Below are 22500 nucleotides of genomic sequence, written 5' to 3'. Positions count from 1 at the left end.
GTCCGCCCACTGTGATAGGTGCACAGGATAGGTAGGTGGCTATGAAGTGTGCTCCCTGCTGGCCCAAGGTTAGCGATGGGTGCACTAGTACTCTGCATGGTGGCCTGGTGGTTGTACCTGGTGGGGGGAGTCTGAGTCAGGTGGAGTGGTGGAGTGGTGGTGGTGGTACAGGTGGTGGTGAGGCTGTGAGGGACTGTGGTGGAGGTGGAGGTAATGTGTCATGGCGTTGGAGGAAGGAGAGGAGGTGGTGATTGCATTCCCACCTTCTTCTTCTCCTCCTCTTCCACTCACTCCTCCTCCTCCACTCTTGTCCCCCACGCCCGCCCCTCTTCCGCCCCCTCCTCCACCCACCCGCAGTTTGGTCTTGAGGGCGGAGTGTTCCTTGTGCAGCTCCAGGAAGTCCGTCTGGGTGTGTGTGGGTAGCAGAGTGGTCAGCCAACCTAGAGTCTCTCATCCCATGCTTACCTTTCACACAGCCAACAAGTCTTCAGGGATTTCAGAATTTTCTTATAAGCTATTCCTACAAGCCTCTGATTCACACGTCCAGCACACTGTTCATTGGTCAAGGTGCTGTTTTGCAATACTCAGGACACTTTGCCATAGTGCTAATCAACATTACCAGATTATCGTACGCATGACATTGTATTTTCTGGTTTCTGGCCCATAAATATTGCATAAAAGAGCATCAATAATTATAAATGCATAACGTTATCTTTGTGGGTGCGATAGTTTTGGGTCAGAAATCGGCAAAAGCAATACGCCAAGTACAACAATCTGGTAACATTGACGCTGACCCGCCTGATGGATGAGTGAGCCTCCCATGACTCACTCTGCCAGGGGTCACCTCTTCGGCCGCCTGGTTAAGGGGTGGCTGTCCCAACTCGCTGGTCGTGGGTTCGATCCCCGGCACCGACACAACCTTTCCTTGTCTTGATTAATTTCTCGTGTGTTTTGTTACATGCAGATGTCGCATGGGAGATTCAGGCAATATACTGTATGTACAATACTGGGAAGAATCAGGTCCATTCATTCAGCATATTCAGCTTACTCAGATATATACAGTTATGCTTCATCTTGATCTTGATGAATAAATGAACAGAGCATTAGTAATGGCACAATTCTCTGGGACTGTTCCTCTTCTCTGCACCCTAGGCTGCAAATAATTGACTGAAAATGCTTCCCCATGACACAAACTCTTACCTTGGGCATGATACAGCATCTATGGCCCATACAAGCAGCCAGATATACTCTTTACGACCCAGAAACCATAGTGAAAAATATAAGAATTCTCTGAGACTGTTCCTCTTTTCTGCTGACAAGACTCCACTGAAAACACTTCCCCATGACACAGACTCTTACCTTGGGCATCATACAGTATCTATGGCCCATACAAACAGCCAGATATACTCTTTATGACCCAGAAACCATAGTGAAAAATACAAGAATTCTCTGAGACTGTTCCTCTTTTCTGCATCCCAGGCCGCCAATAATCCACAGAAAACACTTCCCCATGACACAGACTCTTACCTTGGGCATCCTACAGCATCTATGGCCCATACAAACAGCCAGATATACTCTTTACGACCCAGAAACCATAGTGAAAAAAAAAAGAATTCTCTGAGACTGTTCCTCTTTTCTGCATCCCAGGCCGCCAATAATCCACAGAAAACACTTCCCCATGACACAGACTCTTACCTTGGGCATCCTACAGCATCTATGGCCCATCTAGGTAGCCAGGTTTACTCTCCATGACTGGGACACCACAGTGGAATACATACTAACAAGCCTTGAGTATGGAAGTTATCTAGAGCAACTAAATGGGTATGAAGGATAGCCATTAGCGTTCCAGGCCTCACACATGCTGTCCGCCATGCTATCTCTATACACGATGATGCCTCGGTCCCTTGAGAGGTGTCTTACAAGGGGAGGGGCAATACTAAGGGCTTGTATGTGTGTCTTTCCATGCATAGGTTCAAAGGCATTAGTGTTTTTCAGTAGACTCTTGACTTGGTGACTATGGTTTGACAGTAACTTCTCTCTCTCTCTCTCTCTCTCTCTCTCTCTCTCTCTCTCTCTCTCTCTCTCTCTCTCTCTCTCTCTCTCTCTCTCTCTCTCTCTCTCTCTCTCTCTCTCTCTCTCTCTCTCTCTCTCTCTCTCTCTCTCTCTCTCTCTCTCTCTCTCTCTCTCTCTCTCTCTCTCTCTCTCTCTCTCTCTCTCTCTCTCTCTCTCTCTCTCTCTCTCTCTCTCTCTCTCTGTGTCTCCAGCAGGTCCACTAGCAGGGCATCTCCAGAGGCCGGGAGCACAGAGGTGGTGGAGCTGCTAACGGGGCCATCCTGGAGGTGGGGAGAACACACGAGTGGAAGCTAAAGGCTCATAATATTAACCCAGCAGCAGCGATGGGCCAAATTTGTGGCTTTACCATGAACCAGCGATGGGCCAAATTTGTGGCTTTACCGTGAACCAGCGATGGGCCAAATTTGTGGCTTTACCGTGAACCAGCGATGGGCCAAATTTGTGGCTTTACCGTGAACCAGCGATGGGCCAAATTTGTGGCTTTACCGTGAACCAGCGATGGGCCAAATTTGTGGCTTTACCGTGAACCAGCGATGGGCCAAATTTGTGGCTTTACCGTGAACCTCGATGGGCCAAATTTGTGGCTTTACCGTGAACCAGCGATGGGCCAAATTTGTGGCTTTACCGTGAACCAGCGATGGGCCAAATTTGTGGCTTTACCGTGAACCAGCGATGGGCCAAATTTGTGGCTTTACCGTGAACCAGCGATGGGCCAAATTTGTGGCTTTACCGTGAACCTGCGATGGGCCAAATTTGTGGCTTTGCCGTGAACCAGCGATGGGCCAAATTTTTGCCATGATAGAAACCCCCGAAAATAGATGATGCATAAACTGATCACAAATGCGTTGATATAGAGCCACTTAGAAGATTAACCGGGACTTCTTAGGTGATTTTCCCGTATATTATGATTTGGTTTGCGTGAGTGATGATTTTTTTCTCATTTTCTCGCTTAGAGGGGCATTTTAGAAACATGATCCCCACAGCTACCGGGTTAAACTCTTCAAAACCTTATTAGTACATCGATTTTTAACGGCTCCAGCAGAAGTTATAGGGGTTTCCATGGGTGGTTGGTTTTATGACCCCGGCCCTAGTTTTGAAAGGCTTCTCCACCACGGCCTTCAAAAACAGTCATTACAAAACCCAAAACACTTGAGAGACGTGAGGAGAGTGTCTGGTTTAGGGCACCAGGAAGGCAGGTATACAAGATAACATAAGACAGATGTAATTTCCTGAAGTAATTCCTTTCCTCTTAGCAAAATCATCAGCATCATCATCATTTTGTTTACCATCCGTTTTCACTCTTCCTGAACGGTTGGACGCTTTATGGCTCTCCTCCACTCTACTCAGTCTTCTGCCCAATGCTCATCCAATCCCGTTGATGCCATGTCTTCCGGTATACACCTTCTCCACGCTTTCCTAGGTCTACCAACTGGTCTCCTTCCTTCTACCTCTAATCTCTCCACAACTGCCAGCACTCCCCTGCTCTCTTTACATGTCCAAACCATCAGAGTCTTTCCCTTCTGAGCACTGTTTCCAGGTCCTCTACTAAAACTCCCAGCACTGTATCCTCCCCTGCTCTCTTCACATGTCCAAACCATCGGAGTCTTTCCCTTCTGAGCACTGTTTCCAGGTCCTCTACTAAAACTCCCAGCACTGTATCCTCCCCTGCTCTCTTCACATGTCCAAACCACCAGAGTCTTTCCCTTCTGATCACTGTTTCCAGGTCCTCTACTAAAACTCCCAGCACTGTATCCTCCCCTGCTCTCTTTACATGTCCAAACCATCAGAGTCTTTCCCTTCTGATCACTGTTTCCAGGTCCTCTACTAAAACTCCCAGCAATGTAGCCTCCCCTGCTCTCTTTACATGTCCAAACCATCAGAGTCTTTCCCTTCTGTGCACTGTTTCCAGGTCCTCTACTAAAACTCCCAGCACTGTATCCTCCCCTGCTCTCTTCACATGTCCAAACCACCAGAGTCTTTCCCTTCTGATCACTGTTTCCAGGTCCTCTACTAAAACTCCCAGCACTGTATCCTCCCCTGCTCTCTTTACATGTCCAAACCATCAGAGTCTTTCCCTTCTGAGCACTGTTTCCAGGTCCTCTACTAAAACTCCCAGCACTGTATCCTCCCCTGCTCTCTTCACATGTCCAAACCATCAGAGTCTTTCCCTTCTGAGCACTGTTTCCAGGTCCTCTACTAAAACTCCCAGCAATGTATCCTCCCCTGCTCTCTTCACATGTCCAAACCATCAGAGTCTTTCCCTTCTGAGCACTGTTTCCAGGTCCTCTACTAAAACTCCCAGCACTGTATCCTCCCCTGCTCTCTTCACATGTCCAACCATCAGAGTCTTTCCCTTCTGATCCATCCCATCTTAGCAAAATAATGAAGGAAAATCAAGTCAAAATCTCCTCTCACCTTTTCTGGCTGCAATCTGTCGTCCAAATCATGTATGGAGTGGAGTGAGCCAGTTTCGGAGTAGCAAATGTCCCTCTCACCACCCCCACTAAGGCCGCTGGTGGTGGTGGTGGTGGTGGTGGAGGAGGTGGGTGCAGGCGCGGCACTGAGGTAGTCATCCTTGGCACTGCGCCGTGACATAGGGGATGACCTGGAGTGCTTGCTGAGGTCGGATTTGGAATTGCCTGCGGATGAGGAGGAGGAGAGGAGGGATGATAAGGGAGAGGAAAGGGAGGTATTGGAGAAGGAGGCAGAGAGAGAAAAAGGGAGAGGAGGAAAACAGGAGAGAAGGGAGGTATTTGGAGGAGGAAGGAAGGAGGGAGAGAGGAGGAAAACAGGAGAGAAGGGAGGCATCTGGAGGAAGGAGGGAGAGAGAGGAAGAGTGAGAGAGGAGGAAAACAGAAGGGAGGTATCAGAGAAGGAGGGAGAGAGAGAAAAAGGGAGAGGAGGAAAACAGGAGAGAAGGGAGGTATTTGGAGGAAGAAGGAGGGAGAGAGAGGAAGAGTGAGAGAGGAGGAAAACAGAAGGGAGGTATTGGAGAAGGAGGGAGAGAGAGAAAAAGGGAGAGGAGGAAAACAGGAGAGAAGGGAGGTATTTGGAGGAAGAAAGAGGGAGAGAGAGGAAGAGTGAGAGAGGAGGAAAACAGAAGGGAGGTATTGGAGAAGGAGGGAGAGGGAGAAAAAGGGAGAGGAGGAAAACAGGAGAGAAGGGAGGTATTTGGAGGAGGAAGGAAAGAGGGAGAGAGGAAGAAAACAAGGGAGAAAAGGTAGTTATTAAAAGGAGAGGGAGGAAGAGAGAAGAGGAAAATAGGAGAGATAGGGGAGGCATAAGAAAGAGGAAGAGGAAGAGGGAGAGGAGGGATGACAAAGGGAGAGAAAAGGGAGGTAGGAGGAGGAGGGAGAGAGAAGAGGGAGAGAGGAGGAAAAAAGGAGGTATTTGGAGGAGGTAGAGGAAGAGGGAGAGAAGAGGAAGAAAGTCACACACACACACACATACACACACACACACACACACACACACACACACACATACATACATACACACACACATATTCCTTCCTTTCCTTCTTTCTTTCCTTTTTATGTCATTCATTCGCACATTCTTCCCCCCTCTCTCTCCTCTCTCCCTCTCTCTCTCTCTCTCTCTCTCTCTCTCTCTCTCTCTCTCTCCCTAACTCACCCCAGTCACAAATATCCTCCGAGGTTTGCTGGTGAAATCGCGACATGGACGAAGTTTCCGAGGCCGTACGATATTCCTCCTCCTCCTCCTCCTCCTCGTCCTCATCCTCCTCATCCTCGTCCTCATCCTCCTCCTCTTCCTCCTCTCCGTCTTCCTCCGAGGAGAAGACGAAGGGGGTGGTGGTGGAGGAGGAGAGGGGAGGTTCTTTGTGGAGGTTGGTGTCACGCTCTCTCTCGGCTGTGTCTCGCTCCCTCTCTGCTGCCATGCTCTCAAAGGTGGACCTGAGGGAGGGAACGAGAGGCAGGTGAGAGGGAGGGAAGGAAAGAGGGAGGAAAGGAGGGGAGAAGAAAGGGACATGAGAGGGAAAGAGGTTGAAAGGAAGGAATGGGAGAGGAGGAAGCGGAGAGAGAGGGAGGGAAGGAAAGGGAGAGAAGAGGGGAGGTAAGAAACAGAGGGGAGGAGAGAAGGGAGAAAAAAAAAACACTCTAGGTCTTGACTCAGAAAATTTATATATGCTTCCTTGCTAATGAGACTTTCTATACAACAAAGTGAGGTTATTCTTTGTTGATTTATACCATGAGGTGTTGGCTATAATGTGTTTGAAGATACCCTAAACTTAACCTAACATAACCCCAAACAGTTAATACAGGTCTTAACTCAGAAAATTTATATATGCTTCCTTGCTAATGAGACTTTCTATACAACAAAGTAAGGTCATTCTTTGTTGATTTATACCATAAGGTGCTGGGTATTATATGTTTGAAGATACCCTAAACTTAACCTAACCTAACCTATCAAAACCAAAACTGTCACTATAGGTCTTGACTCAGATAATTCATATATGGTTCCTTGCTAATGAGACTTTCTATACAACGAAGTGAGGTTATTCTTTGTTGATTTATACCATGAGGTGTTGGCAATCATGTGTTTGAAGATACGCTAAACTTAACCTAACATAACCCCAAACAGTTAATACAGGTCTTGACACAGAAAATTTATATATGCTTCCTTGCTAATGAGACTTTCTATACAACAAAGTGAGGTCATTCTTTGTTGATTTATACCATGAGGTGTTGGCAATCATGTGTTTGAAAATACCCTAAACTTAACCTACCATAACCTATCAAAACCAAAACTGTCACTCTAGGTCACCCACAGCCCCTTACCCTTGGGAGCTGCCACGTGATTTCTTGGCCACGATCTCTCTCTCGATCTTCTCCCCGAGGGTCAGTGGGCGGTCCTTCTGCTCCTTGAGGTTGGCGGCATTCCTCAGGGCCTGAACCCAGTTGGCACGGATCCCGGACGTCACGGCAGAGAAGATGTACTTTTTCTCCTCCCAAGTCTGGCGAGAGAGAACGATATGGCAATGAGAACGAGAGGGTAACTATGCCTTTTGTGTGTCTGTGTGTAAAGAAATGGCACTGACAACATGAGGGTAACTAAGCCTTTTTGTGCTTGTGTGTAAAGAAATGGCACTGACAACATGAGGGTAACTATGCCTTTTGTGTGTCTGTGTGTAAAGAAATGGCACTGACAACATGAGGGTAACTATGCCTTTTTGTGTGTCTGTGTGTAAAGAAATGGCACTGACAACATGAGGGTAACTATGCCTTTTTGTGTGTGTGTAAAGAAATGGCACTGACAACATGAAGGTAACTAAGCCTTTTTGTGTGTCTGTGTGTAAAGAAATGGCACTGACAACATGAAGGTAACTATGCCTTTTAGTGTGTCTGTGTGTAAAGAAATGGCACTGACAACATGAGGGTAACTATGCCTTTTTGTGTGTCTGTGTGTAAAGAAATGGCACTGACAACATGAGGGTAACTAAGCCTTTTAGTGTGTCTGTGTGTATACTGAAACTCCCCCCCCAAAAAAATCTCGGCGTTGTTGTGAATGATGGAATAAGATTATGAACGAAAAGTAGAGAGAATAAATGCTGATGTTTAATGGAAATGGTGAATGTTTGATCATTTTTGTATTTCTTCATTTCCAAAACTGACCCCCAAAAAATCTCAGCCTTGTTGTGAACGATAGAATAAGATAATGAACGAAAAGTAGAGCGAATAAATGCTGATGTTTAATGGAAATAGTGAATGTTTGATCATTTTCGTGTACGTGTATGTTATTTTTACAGCTCAAGGGCAGAGAACAAAGATATGGGCAAGAACGACATGGCAATGAGAACGAGAGGGTAACTATGCCTTTTTGTGTGAATGTGTGTGGCATTGTTACAGCTCAAGGGCAGGAAACAAAGATATGGGGAACAAAAAAGCCCGCTAGACACTCTTCCAACAAAGGAAAACAGAAGGAAAGGCCAAAAGAGAGGTCAGTTTCAGGTGGAGGTGTCATGATACCCCCCTCACCAAAGAGTTCAAGTCATAGGCAGGAGGAAATACTGGCAAAGGACTTACGACTGCTCCAGAGTTTACCAGCAATAGGGATGAAAGAGTGAAGATGCTGGTCAAGTCTTGCAGAGAAGATTTGGATAGAACAGGGATGAGGAGAAGGAGGAAAGGATGAGAGTTTACCAGCAGAAGGGATGAAAGAGTGAAGATGCTGGTCAAGTCTTGCAGAGGGGATTTGGATAGAATAGAGTGAGGAGAAGGAGGAGGAAACAATGAGAAGGGAAAGAAAGGATTTGAGAAGGAATGACAAGGGTTATGGGAAGGAAAGGCTCCAGAGTTTACCAGAAATAGGGAAAGAGTGATGATGCTGGTCAAGTCTTGCAGAGGAGATATGGATAAAATAGTGAGGAGAAGGAGGAGGAGGAGGAAACAATAAGAGGAGGAAATGCCAAATCAGAACCAATTGGCTTTTTCCGTATCTTCTAAAAATAATTTGCAAAACTCACCATGACAGTAAAACCATAGTTCCGAGCCACTTCACTTTCCTCCACACTATTGGCTAGGCTGAGGTCAATGATGCCAGCCAGGATGCCGCTGTCCTCCGCCCCCGGGTCACGGTAGAACATGAGGCCAGTCCCACGGAGCACAAACCAGTACTTGTTCCATTCCTGTATGATGAGAATACTGAGGGTGATGGAGAGGAAGGAAGGGAGGGAGGGAGGGAGAGAAGGAAAAGGAAAAGGAGGAGGAGGAGAGAGGAGATAAAATATGACACACACACACACACACACACACACACACAGACCTGGCTAAGAGACTGCTTCATGAGCCATCCTTTCTTGATATAAAGCAGGTCCTCAGCAGGGAGGTCAACACGCTGGAGGTCAGGGCTAGCAGGGTAGGGCGGGGACAGCTCCAACCCACAGCCATCAGGGTCACCTCGAACCTGAGAAAGAGAGGTCAAGGTCAGGGGTCAAACTGGGACATATGAAGATGAGGAAAATAAAGAAAAAGAAAGAATATGAAGATGATGATGATGGAGAAGAAGAAGAAGAAGAAGAGAATTAAGAAGTGGTCTTAATACATGGTCTATTTCATCAATGGCCTTACATGGTCTGGGTGTGAGGGTGCTGAGGTGTCCTGGGGCTGGGTGGGGTGGGTCTGGTTGGTGAGGGGCGGGTCAACCTCCTCAGCTGGGTCACTCTCTCTGGTTGGCTTCACATCCAACACGCCAGGCTGAGGGGAAAGTTGGAAAGTTTGGTTTAGTGGGCGCAACATCTGTGGTCATATGCCGGAGAGAGACAGAACGGGAAGGAATTATAGGAGAAGGGAACAGATCCCAGGAGATGGGACACAACCCCTGATTAATACCTGGTACCCATTCACTGCTGGGTGGACAGGGGCGTAGGGTATCGGAAAAGCCGCCCAAATTTTTCCACTCCGCCCGGAATCGAACCCAGGCTCTCTCGGTTGTGAGCCGAGTGTGCTAACCACTGCACCACGAGGCCCCCCAGGCTAAGGGGAACACATTTCTAGGTCAGTAAGGCAGAAGTACAGTTGGGGGATTCACTATAGCTGTCCATGGCCTAAGTACTCATCTATAGTAACTGCCCAGGCCAGGATTTGTAGCTAGGCACACTAACCACTAGACCACGGAGGCATGACAGATCAGTGGCCATTTATATTCTTTGTTTTCTCTTTTTTTTTTTTTACACTAAAGGAGGCAACTTAACTCCTTGGCTGCGGATTTCCTACAAGATGTAATCACCGAGTTATAGGAATGGAGCAAAAAGTGGCTGCTACAATTCAATGAAGAAAAATGTGAAGTCCTGCACCTTGGGAGGGGATATCCAGCACACCAATACCACATGGGAAACACTCCACTATCCACCACAGAGGCAGAGAAAGACATGGGAGTGTATGTTACCAGGCTACCACTAAAGGGATAGCCAGCACACCAATACCACATGGGAAACACTCCACTATCCATCACAGAGGCAGAGAAAGACATGGGAGTGTATGTTACCAGGCTACCACTAAAGGGATAGCCAGCACACCAATACCACATGGGAAACACTCCACTATCCATCACAGAGGCAGAGAAAGACATGGGAGTGTATGTTACCAGGCTACCACTAAAGAGATAGCCAGCACACCAATACCACATGGGAAACACTCCACTATCCATCACAGAGGCAGAGAAAGACATGGGAGTGTATGCTACCAAGCTACCACTGAAAGCCAAATCCATACCAATCGCAGCAGACGGGTTGAAGGTCATACAATCAATATGACATGTTACTACACAGCAAGACAAAGTTTTTTCCTAATATTCTTCACTTCTCTCTATCTGATGTTAGTATGCTCAGTTCTGCTCTGACAAATGCTCTAATTTCATTCATCCATCTGGTAGACTGCCTGTCCTGGGTTGCCAGTCTTTCACTTTCTTGGTCTATCTGTTACCAGTTCTACACATGATATGACCAGCCTGAAACCCACCTTAGAGGATAGGTAGGCCAGGGAGGATGAGCCCCTTGGCCGGGTGATGGAGTCTGCAATGTCCTTCAACTTCTCCTCTCTCTTGGTCTCCTCAAGGTCTGTAAGAAGCTGCCGTCGGGACACATCGCCTGCTGGGAGACATGGGAGATAGAGAGACAATGAGAGATAATGACGTGGGGAGGTGAGAGATAATAATAGAGAGATAGAGATGAATTCCTGACTGACTGACTGACTGACTGAGAGATAGAAATGAGAGATAATGATGTACTTAGTGAGAGATAAGAGATAGAGAGATAGAGAAATGAATTCCTGACTAACTGACTGGCTGACTGAATGACTGACTGAAAGATAGAGACATTGAGAAATAATGACGTAGGTAGCATGAGAGATATAATAATAGAGAGAGAGAGAGGAATTCATGACTGACTGACTGACTGAGATACAGATGGCAGGCTTAGATACGTTTAATATGGCAAATAATGACACACTGTATACTGATGTGATTTGAATTTTCCCGCTGAATTTTCTAATATAAAACTTAATACTGCATGTGTATAAATTCCTCTTACCATGCATAGCAAAATCTGCTTGCAATCTCATGTTAAACCTTCCCTCATAATGTAATTTGGTGTGATCTGAACTGAATTTCCTTAAATAAAACAGAGTACTGCATGATGTGTGTGTGTGTGTGTGTGTGTGTGTGTGTGTGTTAATATTTCCATGCATGCTTAACCGCTTGACTGTGAATTTCCTACCAGAAGACATCACCAAGCAACAGGAATGCATCAAAAAGTGGCTGCTACAATGCAATGAAGAAAAATGTTAAGTCCTGCACCTTGGGAGGGGATACCCAGCATACCAGTACCACATGGGAAACACTCCACTATCCACCACAGAGACAGAGAAAGACCTGGGAGTGTATGCTACTAGGCTACCAGTGAAGGGACATCCAGCACACCAATACCACATGGGAAACACTCCACTATCCACCACAGAGACAGAGAAAGACCTGGGAGTGTATGCTACTAGGCTACCAGTGAAGGGACATCCAGCACACCAATACCACATGGGAAACACTCCACTATCCACCACAGAGACAGAGAAAGACCTGGGAGTGTATGCTACCAGGCTACCAGTGAAGGGACATCCAGCACACCAATACCACATGGGAAACACTCCACTATCCACCACAGAGACAGAGAAAGACCTGGGAGTGTATGCTACTAGGCTACCAGTGAAGGGACATCCAGCACACCAATACCACATGGGAAACACTCCACTATCCACCACAGAGGCAGAGAAAGACATGGGAGTGTATGCTACCAGTGAAGGGATATCCAGCATACCAATACCACATGGGAAACACTCCACTATCCACCACAGAGGCAGAGAAAGACATGGGAGTGTATGCTACCAGTGAAGGGATATCCAGCATGCCAATACCACATGGGAAACACTCCACTATCCACCACAGAGGCATAGAAAGACATGGGAGTGTATGCTACCAGTGAAGGGATATCCAGCATACCAATACCACATGGGAAACACTCCACTATCCACCACAGAGGCATAGAAAGACATGGGAGTGTATGCTACCAGTGAAGGGATATCCAGCATACCAATACCACATGGGAAACACTCCACTATCCACCACAGAGGCAGAGAAAGACATGGGAGTGTATGCTACCAGTGAAGGGATATCCAGCATACCAATACCACATGGGAAACACTCCACTATCCACCACAGAGGCAGAGAAAGACATGGGAGTGTATGCTACCAGGCTACCAGTGAAGGCCAAATCCGTGCCAAATGCAGCAGATGGGTTAACAAGAAGTGCTGGCTTGCTAAACCTCCTCGGTAATCATTCAAATCCAATATTATGAGATGCTGGGCTTCCTGACTTCCTGACTAAGCTTACCGATACTTTGGTGAGGAAAATAAATGCGAATATTAGTGGCAAAAAAAAAAAAATTGTCATGCAAAAGCTTAGATGATCTGGGCTTCCTGACTTCCTGACTAAGCTTACTGATGTTTTGGTGAGGAAAATACATGCAAATATTAGTGACAAAAAAAGCTCTGTCATGCAAAAGCTTAGATACAATATATACAGGGATTTAGAAAGCTTGAATGAGGTCAGAAGTAAGTTAAGTTCACAGGAAAATCATTGTGTGTGAGGTTTTGCAAGCAACACAACACAAGGCTCACGGAACACAGCAACACTAATGTGAAATACTGACAGTGATGTGGATTTGGCAACTGCATCAAGGTTGAGAAGAAAGCCTACAATGTTTAATCTCTCTCTCTCTCTCTCTCTCTCTCTCTCTCTCTCTCTCTCATCCAGCACACACACACACACACACACACACACACACACACACACACTAACACATTACGCTAGGTTAGGTAAGGTAAGTTAAGGTATGGTAAGGTTACTTAAGGTAAGGGAAGGGAAGGTAAGGTAAGGTTAGTTAGGGTAAGATAAGGTTAGGTGAGGTAAGGTTAGGTAAGGTAAGGTTAGGAAAGGTGAGGTAAGGTAAGGTAAGGTAAGGTATGGTAAGGTTAGTCAAGGTAAGGTAAGAGAAGGTAAGGTAAGGTTAGGTGAGGTAAGGTTAGGTAAGGCAAGGTTAGGTAAGGTGAGGTGAGGTAAGGTAAGGTAAGGTAAGGTAAGGTAAGGTAAGGTAAGGTAAGGTAAGGTAAGGTTAGGTAAGGCAAGGTTAGGTAAGGTAAGGTTAGATTAAGTAGGGTAAGGTAAGGTCAGGTAAGGTTAGGTTAGGAAAGGTAAGGTTAGGTAAGGTAAGGAAGGTAAGGTTAGGTAAGGTTAGGTTAGGTAAGGTAAGGTTAGGTAAGGTGAGGTAAGGCTAGGTAAGGTTAGGTTAGGTAAGGTGAGATAAGGTTAGGTAAGGTAAGGTTAGTTAAGGTATGGTTAGGTAAAGTAAGATTAGGTAAGGTTAGTTAAGGTAAGGTTAGGTAAAGTAAGATTAGGAAAGGTTAGCACACACACACACACACACACACACACACACACACACACACACACACACACACTTTCCCTCAACATAACAAGAACACATTACAAAGCCAAGCAACAAACACACAGTCCCATAAGCCACCATGTTACAAGCCAAGCAACACACACACAGCTCCATGTTACAAGCAATGGGGCCAAGCATAGCACAAGCACTCCACCAAACACAGATCAGGCCTCACCCCACCACAGACATTGCTTGCTGCCCTCCACACTGGCCTGAGTCTCTACAGCAGGAAGGGAGGGAATCAAGGTATGGAAGAGTAGGTTAACCCCTTGACTGCAGATTTCCAATAAGAAGATCTCACCAAGCAACAGGAATGGAACAAAAAGTGGCTGCTACAATTTAATGAAGAAAGATGTAAAGTCCTGCACCTTGGGAGGAGATATCCAGCACACCAATACCACAGGGGAAACACTCCACTATCCACTACAGAGGCAGAGAAAGACATGGGAGTGTATGCTACCAGGCTACCAGTGAAGGGATATCCACCACACCAATACCACAGGGGAAACACTCCACTATCCACCACAGAGGCAGAGAAAGACCTGGGAGTATATGTTACCAGGCTACCAGTGAAAGCCAAGTCCGTGCCAATCACAGCGGACGGGTTAAAGGTCCCAGATTGAAGATAAGGTCGTGTCGACAAACTGGCCCGCGTCTCTACAGCAAGGAATCAAGATAGAGTAGCTTAAAGGTCCCAGATAAGGTCATGTTGAGTACTTTTACCCACAAGAAGCAGAGGAGGAGGCAATAGTTCCTGCATGATCCCCCAGTCAGCTATATAGTGAAGCTTCAATCAGGTCATGTTACTAAGGCTTCATCATTGTCTAGCTTCGTCTACAGGTAACGAGAGTCTTGGGCGGCCCACACACCTGGTCTGGCGGGCGGTGTGGCGGCTCTGGGGGGAGGCGGCCAGGAGGGGAGGGGGGCATGCATGGCCAGCCCCAGGGAGGAGGAGGAGAGGGAGTGAGAGGTAGGAGGCGGGGTAGAGCATCCTCCAGTGGTCCCTCGAGAAAGGTATGAGGTGGAGAATGAGTTGAGGGTGTGGTTGAGGCCAAGAGAGGGGAAGAATGGAGTGGAGGAGGAGGAGGAGGAGGATGGGGGAGAGAGCGTAGAAGGGCGGGCAAAGGAAGGAAAGGAAGTGAGGGAGGAGAGTGAAGAGGCTACAGCAATGGTGGCTCTTCTCCTCCCTCTCAAGTCCTTGGAGAAGGGTTTGAGAGGCTTGGCCGTGGAGGAGGAGGAGGAGGCTGCCACTTGTGAAGGAGTTGTTGATGGAAAGGTGGAGGAGGTGGAGGAGGATGTAGAATAGGTCAAGGTGGAACTGTGAGAGGGGGAAGAGGAGAGAGAGGCAGAATCCTGAGTGAAACCTGAGAACTGAGGCAAGGAGGTATTTCTACGCCCAGAGGAGGAAGAAGAAGGAAGGTTCTGACGCACTGCCGAGAGAGAGGGGTGACGAGTGGGCCCTTCAGAGGTACTTTTACTTTGGAGAGGCAAAGAGGTGTTTCTCGGCCCAGAGGATGGAGAGGAAGGAAGGCTGGAGGGAAGGTTTTGCGTCAGCGCCGAGAGAGAGGGGTGACGAGTGGGTCCTTCAGAGGTACTTTTACTTTGGAGAGGCAAAGAGGTGTTTCTTGGCCCAGAGGAAGGTGAGGAAGGAAGGCTGGAGGGATAAGAAGGAAGGTTTTGTCTCAGTACTTCTGGGGGACAGTTTGTTTGTATAGGAACACTTGCGGACGGGACAGAAGATGACGTCAGGCTCTTAGACAGGTTAGGGTTAGAGTTAGAGCCAAAGTTAGTGAGTCCATGAGCCCTCAGGTTATTGGAGCAGCCAGTTAGAGCTCCACCGGTGTTAGAGGCAGCAGTGGTGGTGGTGGAGGTGGTTGAGGTGGTTGCCTGGTGTCCGTGCGTGACGTGGAACATGCCAGACACTTCAGACTTACTCCTGGGCTGCACGAGACCCACCCCGCGGCCCTCAAGGCGTCGGGCGGCCCGTCTCGCGCGCAGCTTGTGGCTTATCTTGTCCTGGGTTGGTGGGGACTCGGACGTGGGAGGGTTGTCGCTGTAGTCTGGGGGAGGGGAGGAGAAAATCAGGACACAATATATTCACGGCCAGTTATAGCGTTTCTGAGGCCATAAGCTGGGTGTCTGAAGCCCCCCCAACCCCCCTGTTTTTAAGATATATATATTTTTTGCCACTCTCTCTCTCTCTCTCTCTCTCACACACACACACACACACACACATGCATGCACAAACTCACCTACACACATCAATGTATATTTTAAGCAACATCTTTTTTCCTTTTCTTTTTCTCCCTTTCTCTCTTTTTTTCTCCCTTTCTCTCTTTCATTCTTTTTCTTTCTCTTTCTTTTTCAAACTTTCATTATCTTCTTTTTTTTCTTTCTCTTCTCCTTCCTAACTAGGCAAATACACACACACACACACACACACACACACACACACACACACACACACACACACACTTACCTCCACAATACGGTGTCGTGTTTTCCTTATGCTCATCCCTAAGAAGCCGGGTGGAGGAGGAGGAGGAGGAGGAGGGAGGAAGGGAGGAAAAGGGAGTGGAGGAGAGAGGGGTGGAGGCAGAGAGTGGGGTGGTGGAGAGGAATCGCGAAGTGGAGGAGGACGAGAGGGCGGTGGAGGAGGAGGTGAGAGTGGAGGAAGGGGCTGGGGTGGAGGAGTCTTTGGTGGGGAACACATCCTCCTCGGTCTCTAGGGTTGGGGCTGGGGCTGATTGGGGTCTGGCCTCCACCATGGGGTCGGTTGTACAGCTATGGAACCTGACCCTCTGCCCGGCGGCCGTCTCAAAGGCTGCGGGCGCTGGGGTGTGCAAAGGGCAGGAAGGGGCTGTTACTAAAGGGCTTTGAGGGTGTAGGTATACGTAGGTGACTGTTTATGACTAAGAGTTGAGACTGGGTGTGTGTGTAGGTGTGTAGAAGGGTGGGAAGGGCTGTTACTAGAGAGCCTCTGAGGGTGCAGGTATATGGAGGTGTGTGGGTGTCTGTATATGAGGGAATACTAAGAGTGGAGACTGTATACATGTGTAGAAGGGCAGGAAGGGCTGGGATGGGCAAGGGGCAGGAGGTCACTACAGGTCTGTAATTTGGGGAGATTTTTGAGGGGGACTAGAGGGCAGCATAGGTTCATGAGTGTGTGGGGGGAATCTTTTTAACCCGGTAGCAGCGACGGGCCAAATTTGTGACTATACCATGTAGCAGCGACAGGCCAAATTTGTGGCTTTACCTTGTACCAGCGACGGGCCAAATTTGTGGCTTTACTGTGTACCAGCGACGGGCCAAATTTGTGGCTTTACCGTGTACCAGCGACGGGCCAAATTTGTGGCTTTACCGTGTACCAGCGACGGGCCAAATTTGTGACTATACCATGTAGCAGCGACGGGCCAAATTTGTGGCTTTACCTTGTACCAGCGACGGGCCAAATTTGTGGCTTTACCGTGTACCAGCGACAAAATTTGGGTTTACCGTGTGTATCAAATTTGTGGCTTTACCTTGTACCAGCGACGGGCCAAATTTGTGGCTTTACCGTGGCAGACAATTTGTGGCTTTACCGTGTACCAGCCAAATTTGTGGCTTTACCATGTACCAGTGACAGACCAAATTTGTGGCTTTACCGTGTACCAATGACGGGACCAAATTTGTGGCTTTACCGTGTACCAGCGACAGCCAAATTTGTGGCTTTACCGTGTACCAGCGACGGGCCAAATTTGTGGCTTTACCATGTACCAGTAATGACGGGCCAAATTTGTGGCTTTACTGTGTACCAGCGACGGGCCAAATTTGTGGCTTTACCGTGTACCAGCGACAGGTCAAATTTGTGGCTTTACTGTGTACCAGCGACGGGCCAAATTTGTGGCTTTACCGTGTACCAGTGACGGGCCAAATTTTTCCCATGATATAACCCCCCCCAAAATAGATGATGCATAAACTGATCACAAATGCATTGATATATATTATGAAACGGTTTGCGTAAGTGATGATTTTTTCTCATTTTTCTCGCTTTAGAGGGGCCTGTAAGAAACATGGTCCCCGCTGCTACTGGGTTAAAATTAATTGATATATAGAAAACACAGCCTGCATAGCCCCCCCAGAAATCACAGCCTGGTACTAATGGGTTCAGGGTGTGGGTAGGTGTGTGGGCAGACAGCATGAGTGACAAAAAAATAAGACGAGAGCAAAATGATAATGAAAATAGCAATAAAGGATGGTTTAAAAATAAGACAAGAGCAAAATTATAATGAAAATAGCAATAATGGATGGTTTAAAAATAAGACGAGAGCAAAATTATAATGAAAATAGCAATAATGGATGGTTTAAAAATAAGACGAGAGCAAAATTATAATGGAAATAGCAATAATGGATGGTTTAAAAATAAGACGAGAGCAAAATTATAATGAAAATAGCAATAATGGATGGTTTAAAAATAAGACAGGAGCAAAATTATAATGGAAATAGCAATAATAGATGCTTTAAAAATCAACAAAATAAGTGCAAAATAATATACATAGAAGCTAAATAATAATAATAATAATAATAATAATAATAAAACAAGCACTTACTACACTATGCAAAATAAAATGGAAAATAAAAATAAAGGAAAATAGAAAATAGAAGATAGAGCCACACACACACACACACACACACACACACACACACACACACACACACACAGGGTCAACTTAAGTGTACAAACCTTTTACTGAGGATAAGATGTTAGACTTTGATTCCTTCCTCCTCCTCTTCTTCCTCTTCCTATTCTGATCATTTATATTTATTTTTTTCCTTCCTCTCTCTCTCTCTCTCTCTCTCTCTCTCTCTCTCTCTCTCTCTCTCTCTCTCTCTCTCTCTCTCTCTCTCTCTCTCTCTCTCTCTCTCTCTCTCTCTCTCTCTCTCTCTCTCTCTCTCTCTCTCTCTCTCTCTCTCTCTCTCTCTCTCTCTCTCTCTCTCTCTCTCTCTCTCTCCTCTTCCTATTCTGACCATTTATATTTATTTTTTTCCTCTCTCTCTCTCTCTCTCTCTCTCTCTCTCTCTCTCTCTCTCTCTCTCTCTCTCTCTCTCTCTCTCTCTCTCTCTCTCTCACATTCTCATTCTCCCTCCCTTACTCTCTCTCCCTCCTCTCTTTCCCTATCTCTCACCTTCTCCCGCCATTTATTTATTTATATTATCTATTTCTTTATGTTTCCTCACCCATAGTCGCTGCCGTGTGCCGTGTCTGCTTGGCGGTGGTGGTCTTGATGCCGGGGAAGGTGGCGTTCCTCTTGTGGCGCCCTTGCTGCTGAGAACAAGAGATGAGAGGCTTAGGGGGCATTCTTTGGTCTATATAGGGCTGTATTACTATAGATTTCGTCGCCCAAGTTCACATATTTGACAAGGCTTTAGTAGGAGTTTTAGGCATTTTCAGGAGTAGTTTTAAGGAAGGCCCTGGTGGTATTATATAGTAAGGTATTCTTTGGTCTATATAGGGCTGTATTACTATAGATTTCGTCGCCCAAGTTCACATATTTGACAAGGCTTTAGTAGGAGTTTTAGGCATTTTCAGGAGTAGTTTTAAGGAAGGCCCTGGTGGTATTATATAGTAAGGTATTCTTAGGTCTATATAGGGCCGTATTACTATAGATTTCGTCGCTCAAGTTCACATACTTGACAAGGCTTTAGTGTGAGTTTTAGGCATTTTCAGTAGTTTTAAGGAAGGCCCTGGTGGTGTTCTTAGGTCTATGGGCCATATTAGTAAAGATTTCGTCACCCAAGTTCACATATTTGGCCAGGCTTTCGTATGAGTTTTAGGCATTTCCAGTAGTATTTTTAAGGCCCGGGTGGTTGCTTGTTTAAAACTATAACAAACAGTAATGAATTAAAAACAAGGTAAAAGAAGGACTCAGGACAAACACTAATGCCGACCCGATGTAGCTCCTCTCTGGCCTTGAAAAACGTCCGTATCAAAAACGTCCGTATCAAGTCCCCCAAACGTTTGATGATAACACGAAGGCAGGGCCAGACGCTACCTACCAAACTCTCACATCAAAACTATTTCCAAAGGTCAAAATAGGAGATCAATCGAGTTCTCATTAGTGGTTTTTAAAGTCCATGGTGCAGAGGAAGGGTCAGACTGCCACCAGGGTAAAAACAAAACACCCGAGGAAAGGCTAATAACTCCTATGAAAGCCTTGTTAAATATATGAGCTTGGGCGATGAAATGCTTAATAATATGTATAATAATGTATAATAGTAGATTGATAGCTATAGGTCTGATACGTCATGTGAATTCCGTTTGCCATTTATACAGTCAATATTTAGTCCTAATACTTCTTATCAAACACACACACACACACACACACACACACACACACACACACACACACACACACACACACGAAACTGCCTGATAAGATAATCCAACACGCAATATATATGAGCTTGACTCAATCCTGTAAAATCCAATGAGGTGAGAACACGGGCGAGAATATTGTGATAGCAGACAACTCATAGATAAGCCTGGCAGCACTTCAGGGAAACGCATTAGAGAGGGTGGGACCTGTTCTCTCTCTCTCTCTCTCTCTCTCTCTCTCTCTCTCTCTCTCTCTCTCTCTCTCTCTCTCTCTCTCTCTCTCTCTCTCTCTCTCTCTCTCTCTCCATTCATTTTTTTCCTCCCTTTCTTTCTCCCTCTCCCTCCCTACAGTTCTCTCTCCTACTCCTCCTCCTCCTCCTCCTCCTGTGAATAAGAACATCAGAGCACTACGACACAAAGTAAATACATGCTTCAAGGTGACATTTCTATACATTTCCTCACCTTAACCCTTTCATTGCTAAACGCTTGCAGCGGGCGTTAGGCGTATTTGCTGGTGGCGCTAAACGCTCGCTGCGAGCTCCAGCCGCACTCAAATCTCCCGCGTATGAGAGTGTTCCAACACTAATTCTCACAACACAGGATTGCCAATTGAGTGGATTCTTCACTAAATTTGGTGGGAAATCATATCAGCCCAGAGCGGCAAATGTACGGATGAGTAACTGGTGGATGTTCTCGCCCAATATAGGGGCATTTTTGCATAGCTTCACCTATCACCTGACTGATTCTTTGACCAAATAGTTGTAAATATTGCAGTTGGCAATACTCCCTTGCCAGAATCTGAAGAAAAGATGTCCGCAGTTCCCTCAATATGGCTGATCCTCCCACACGCACCGACGTAAGTGTTAACATTCAACACTCCCTGAACGTGCATGTACGTTCGTGAGAGAGGCATATATAACTGACTCCTATAGATCTGGACCTCCTCTTTCCAATGGTGTTTTTGGTTTTTAGCTGTGATGAATAGTTTTTGAGATACAGAGGTTAAAATAGACCCCCCAATGGGCTCCCCGAGCGCGCCTGAGGGGATAGTCTCGTTGCAAGCGCTTAGCAATGAAAGGGTTAAGAGTGCACGGGAAGACGGATAGGATAGCACCTCCACCCACCACTTGGCCTATACCATACATTGATAAACCACACCAATACATTGATAAGCCATACATTTCCTTACCTCATGTCTCTTTCCTCCTCTCTCTCTCTCTCCTTCATTCTCTTTCCCTCCCTTTCTTTCTTTTTCCTCCCTCTCCCTTTCTTTCTCTCTACATTTTTCTATCCTCCTCCTCCAACCTGAAGACATTAGTTTCCCCCACAGCTTAGGTCACCAGTAGCGTAAGTTAAGGGTAGTAATTTCCTCTTATTTCTCTCTTTACTGTAAAATTCCCATGTCCCTTTCTTCCTTAAAGGCACATGGTGTTCTCTTCTAACTATTTCCTGCCGGTACATTGCCCGAGGGAGAGGTGGGTGGGGAGGAGCCTTCATCTATTCTATCCTGTCCTACCACACGTAGTTTACTAGTAGTAGCAGTATTCCTATGTATTCCTTCTCCTCCTCCTGTGAATTAGACCAAGAGAACACGTGCTTAATACATACTTGAAGGTGACATTTCTCTACATTTCCTCACCTTAAGAGTGCACGGGAAGACGGAGAGCACGTCCATCCACCACTTGGCCTCCTCCTTGCACGTGGCCTTGATGAACGTGACACGATCTGGCGCGGTGATGGCGAGGGAGAACTGGTTGCCCGTCACCTCCTCCGCGCAGCTCACCTCCAGCACCCGGTTCATGTCCACCACGCCCTGGGGGATGGTGGCCGGCTGGGGGGGAAGGGAGAAGGGGGTCAGGTTAGTATGTGGTGGCTATGAGCTCTATGGAAATCTATGTAATATTGTTTTTGGGATTAGAAAAATGTATATGTAAATGAGAACACACACACACACACACACACACACACACACACACACACACACACACACACACACACACACACACACACACACACACACACACACACACACACACGTTATCGTCGGGGGATAAGATAAACTACAAATGAATGAGAACACACACACACACACACACACACACACACACACACACACACACACACACACACACACACACACACGTAAAGGGGTACTGAGATTATGAAAAGGCAATTGTGGTGTGTGTGTGTGTGTGTGTGTGTGTGTGTGTGTGTGTGTGTGAGAGAGAGAGAGAGAGAGAGAGAGACGCTAGGAAGTAATTGATATAAAAAGAACCAAAGCAGAAGACAAAAATGTTTTCCCGTGTGTGTGTGTGTGTGTGTGTGTGTGTGTGTGTGTGTGTGTGTGTGTGTGTGTGTGTCGGGGCGGTGATTCATGGGCGTGTGTGTGTACCTCGGAAATGCTTGTTTAGAGAGGATGCAAGACTTTTAAGTAAGATCTAAATATGTCCTTCGTGGGGGATAACCTGAGGTGCCAAGCGGTATACAGAGCTACTATGGGTCATACACTTAAGCATTTCGATGCCTTTGTACAATTATTTTATTAAGCTCTTTTAGAAGGGG

At 46.5% G+C, this 22500-nt stretch overlaps 1 protein-coding gene and 3 long non-coding RNA genes across 4 annotated transcripts in view; 1 reads left to right on the top strand and 3 right to left on the bottom strand.

The window, feature by feature from the left end:
* Nucleotides 1-52, bottom strand: part of LOC127006911 (uncharacterized) — a 1546-nt gene extending 1494 nt beyond the window's left edge. The window contains exon 1 of the long non-coding RNA XR_007759897.1: nt 1-52. This exon is cut by the window's left edge and continues 91 nt beyond it. This is a non-coding gene — a long non-coding RNA (uncharacterized LOC127006911).
* Nucleotides 1-22500, bottom strand: part of LOC127006907 (uncharacterized) — an 83584-nt gene that overhangs the window by 28271 nt on the left and 32813 nt on the right. Inside the window, exons 4-16 of the mRNA XM_050877253.1 lie at nt 21578-21769; nt 18801-18888; nt 16063-16416; nt 14453-15643; nt 10551-10681; nt 9162-9287; nt 8857-8997; nt 8558-8719; nt 6873-7048; nt 5707-5987; nt 4489-4712; nt 2223-2333; nt 118-411 (exon numbers count right to left, since the gene is read on the bottom strand). Coding sequence (XP_050733210.1) covers nt 118-411; nt 2223-2333; nt 4489-4712; nt 5707-5987; nt 6873-7048; nt 8558-8719; nt 8857-8997; nt 9162-9287; nt 10551-10681; nt 14453-15643; nt 16063-16416; nt 18801-18888; nt 21578-21769 — 3471 coding nt within the window. The remainder of the gene's footprint in view (nt 1-117; nt 412-2222; nt 2334-4488; nt 4713-5706; nt 5988-6872; nt 7049-8557; nt 8720-8856; nt 8998-9161; nt 9288-10550; nt 10682-14452; nt 15644-16062; nt 16417-18800; nt 18889-21577; nt 21770-22500) is intronic.
* On the bottom strand, nt 2355-2986 carry LOC127006910 (uncharacterized). The gene is made up of 3 exons (XR_007759896.1): nt 2846-2986; nt 2671-2810; nt 2355-2636 (listed from the first exon to the last, which is right to left on the bottom strand). It is a non-coding gene; the product is annotated as an uncharacterized LOC127006910 (long non-coding RNA).
* LOC127006908 (uncharacterized) lies at nt 3466-4406 on the top strand. The gene is made up of 3 exons (XR_007759894.1): nt 3466-3610; nt 4076-4261; nt 4355-4406. It is a non-coding gene; the product is annotated as an uncharacterized LOC127006908 (long non-coding RNA).

This window comes from Eriocheir sinensis, chromosome 34, assembly GCF_024679095.1.
Source record: "Eriocheir sinensis breed Jianghai 21 chromosome 34, ASM2467909v1, whole genome shotgun sequence".
Taxonomy (NCBI): Eukaryota; Metazoa; Arthropoda; class Malacostraca; order Decapoda; family Varunidae; genus Eriocheir; species Eriocheir sinensis.
Note: the sequence above shows the minus strand (reverse complement) of the source record. Positions and strands in the feature narration are given on the sequence as shown.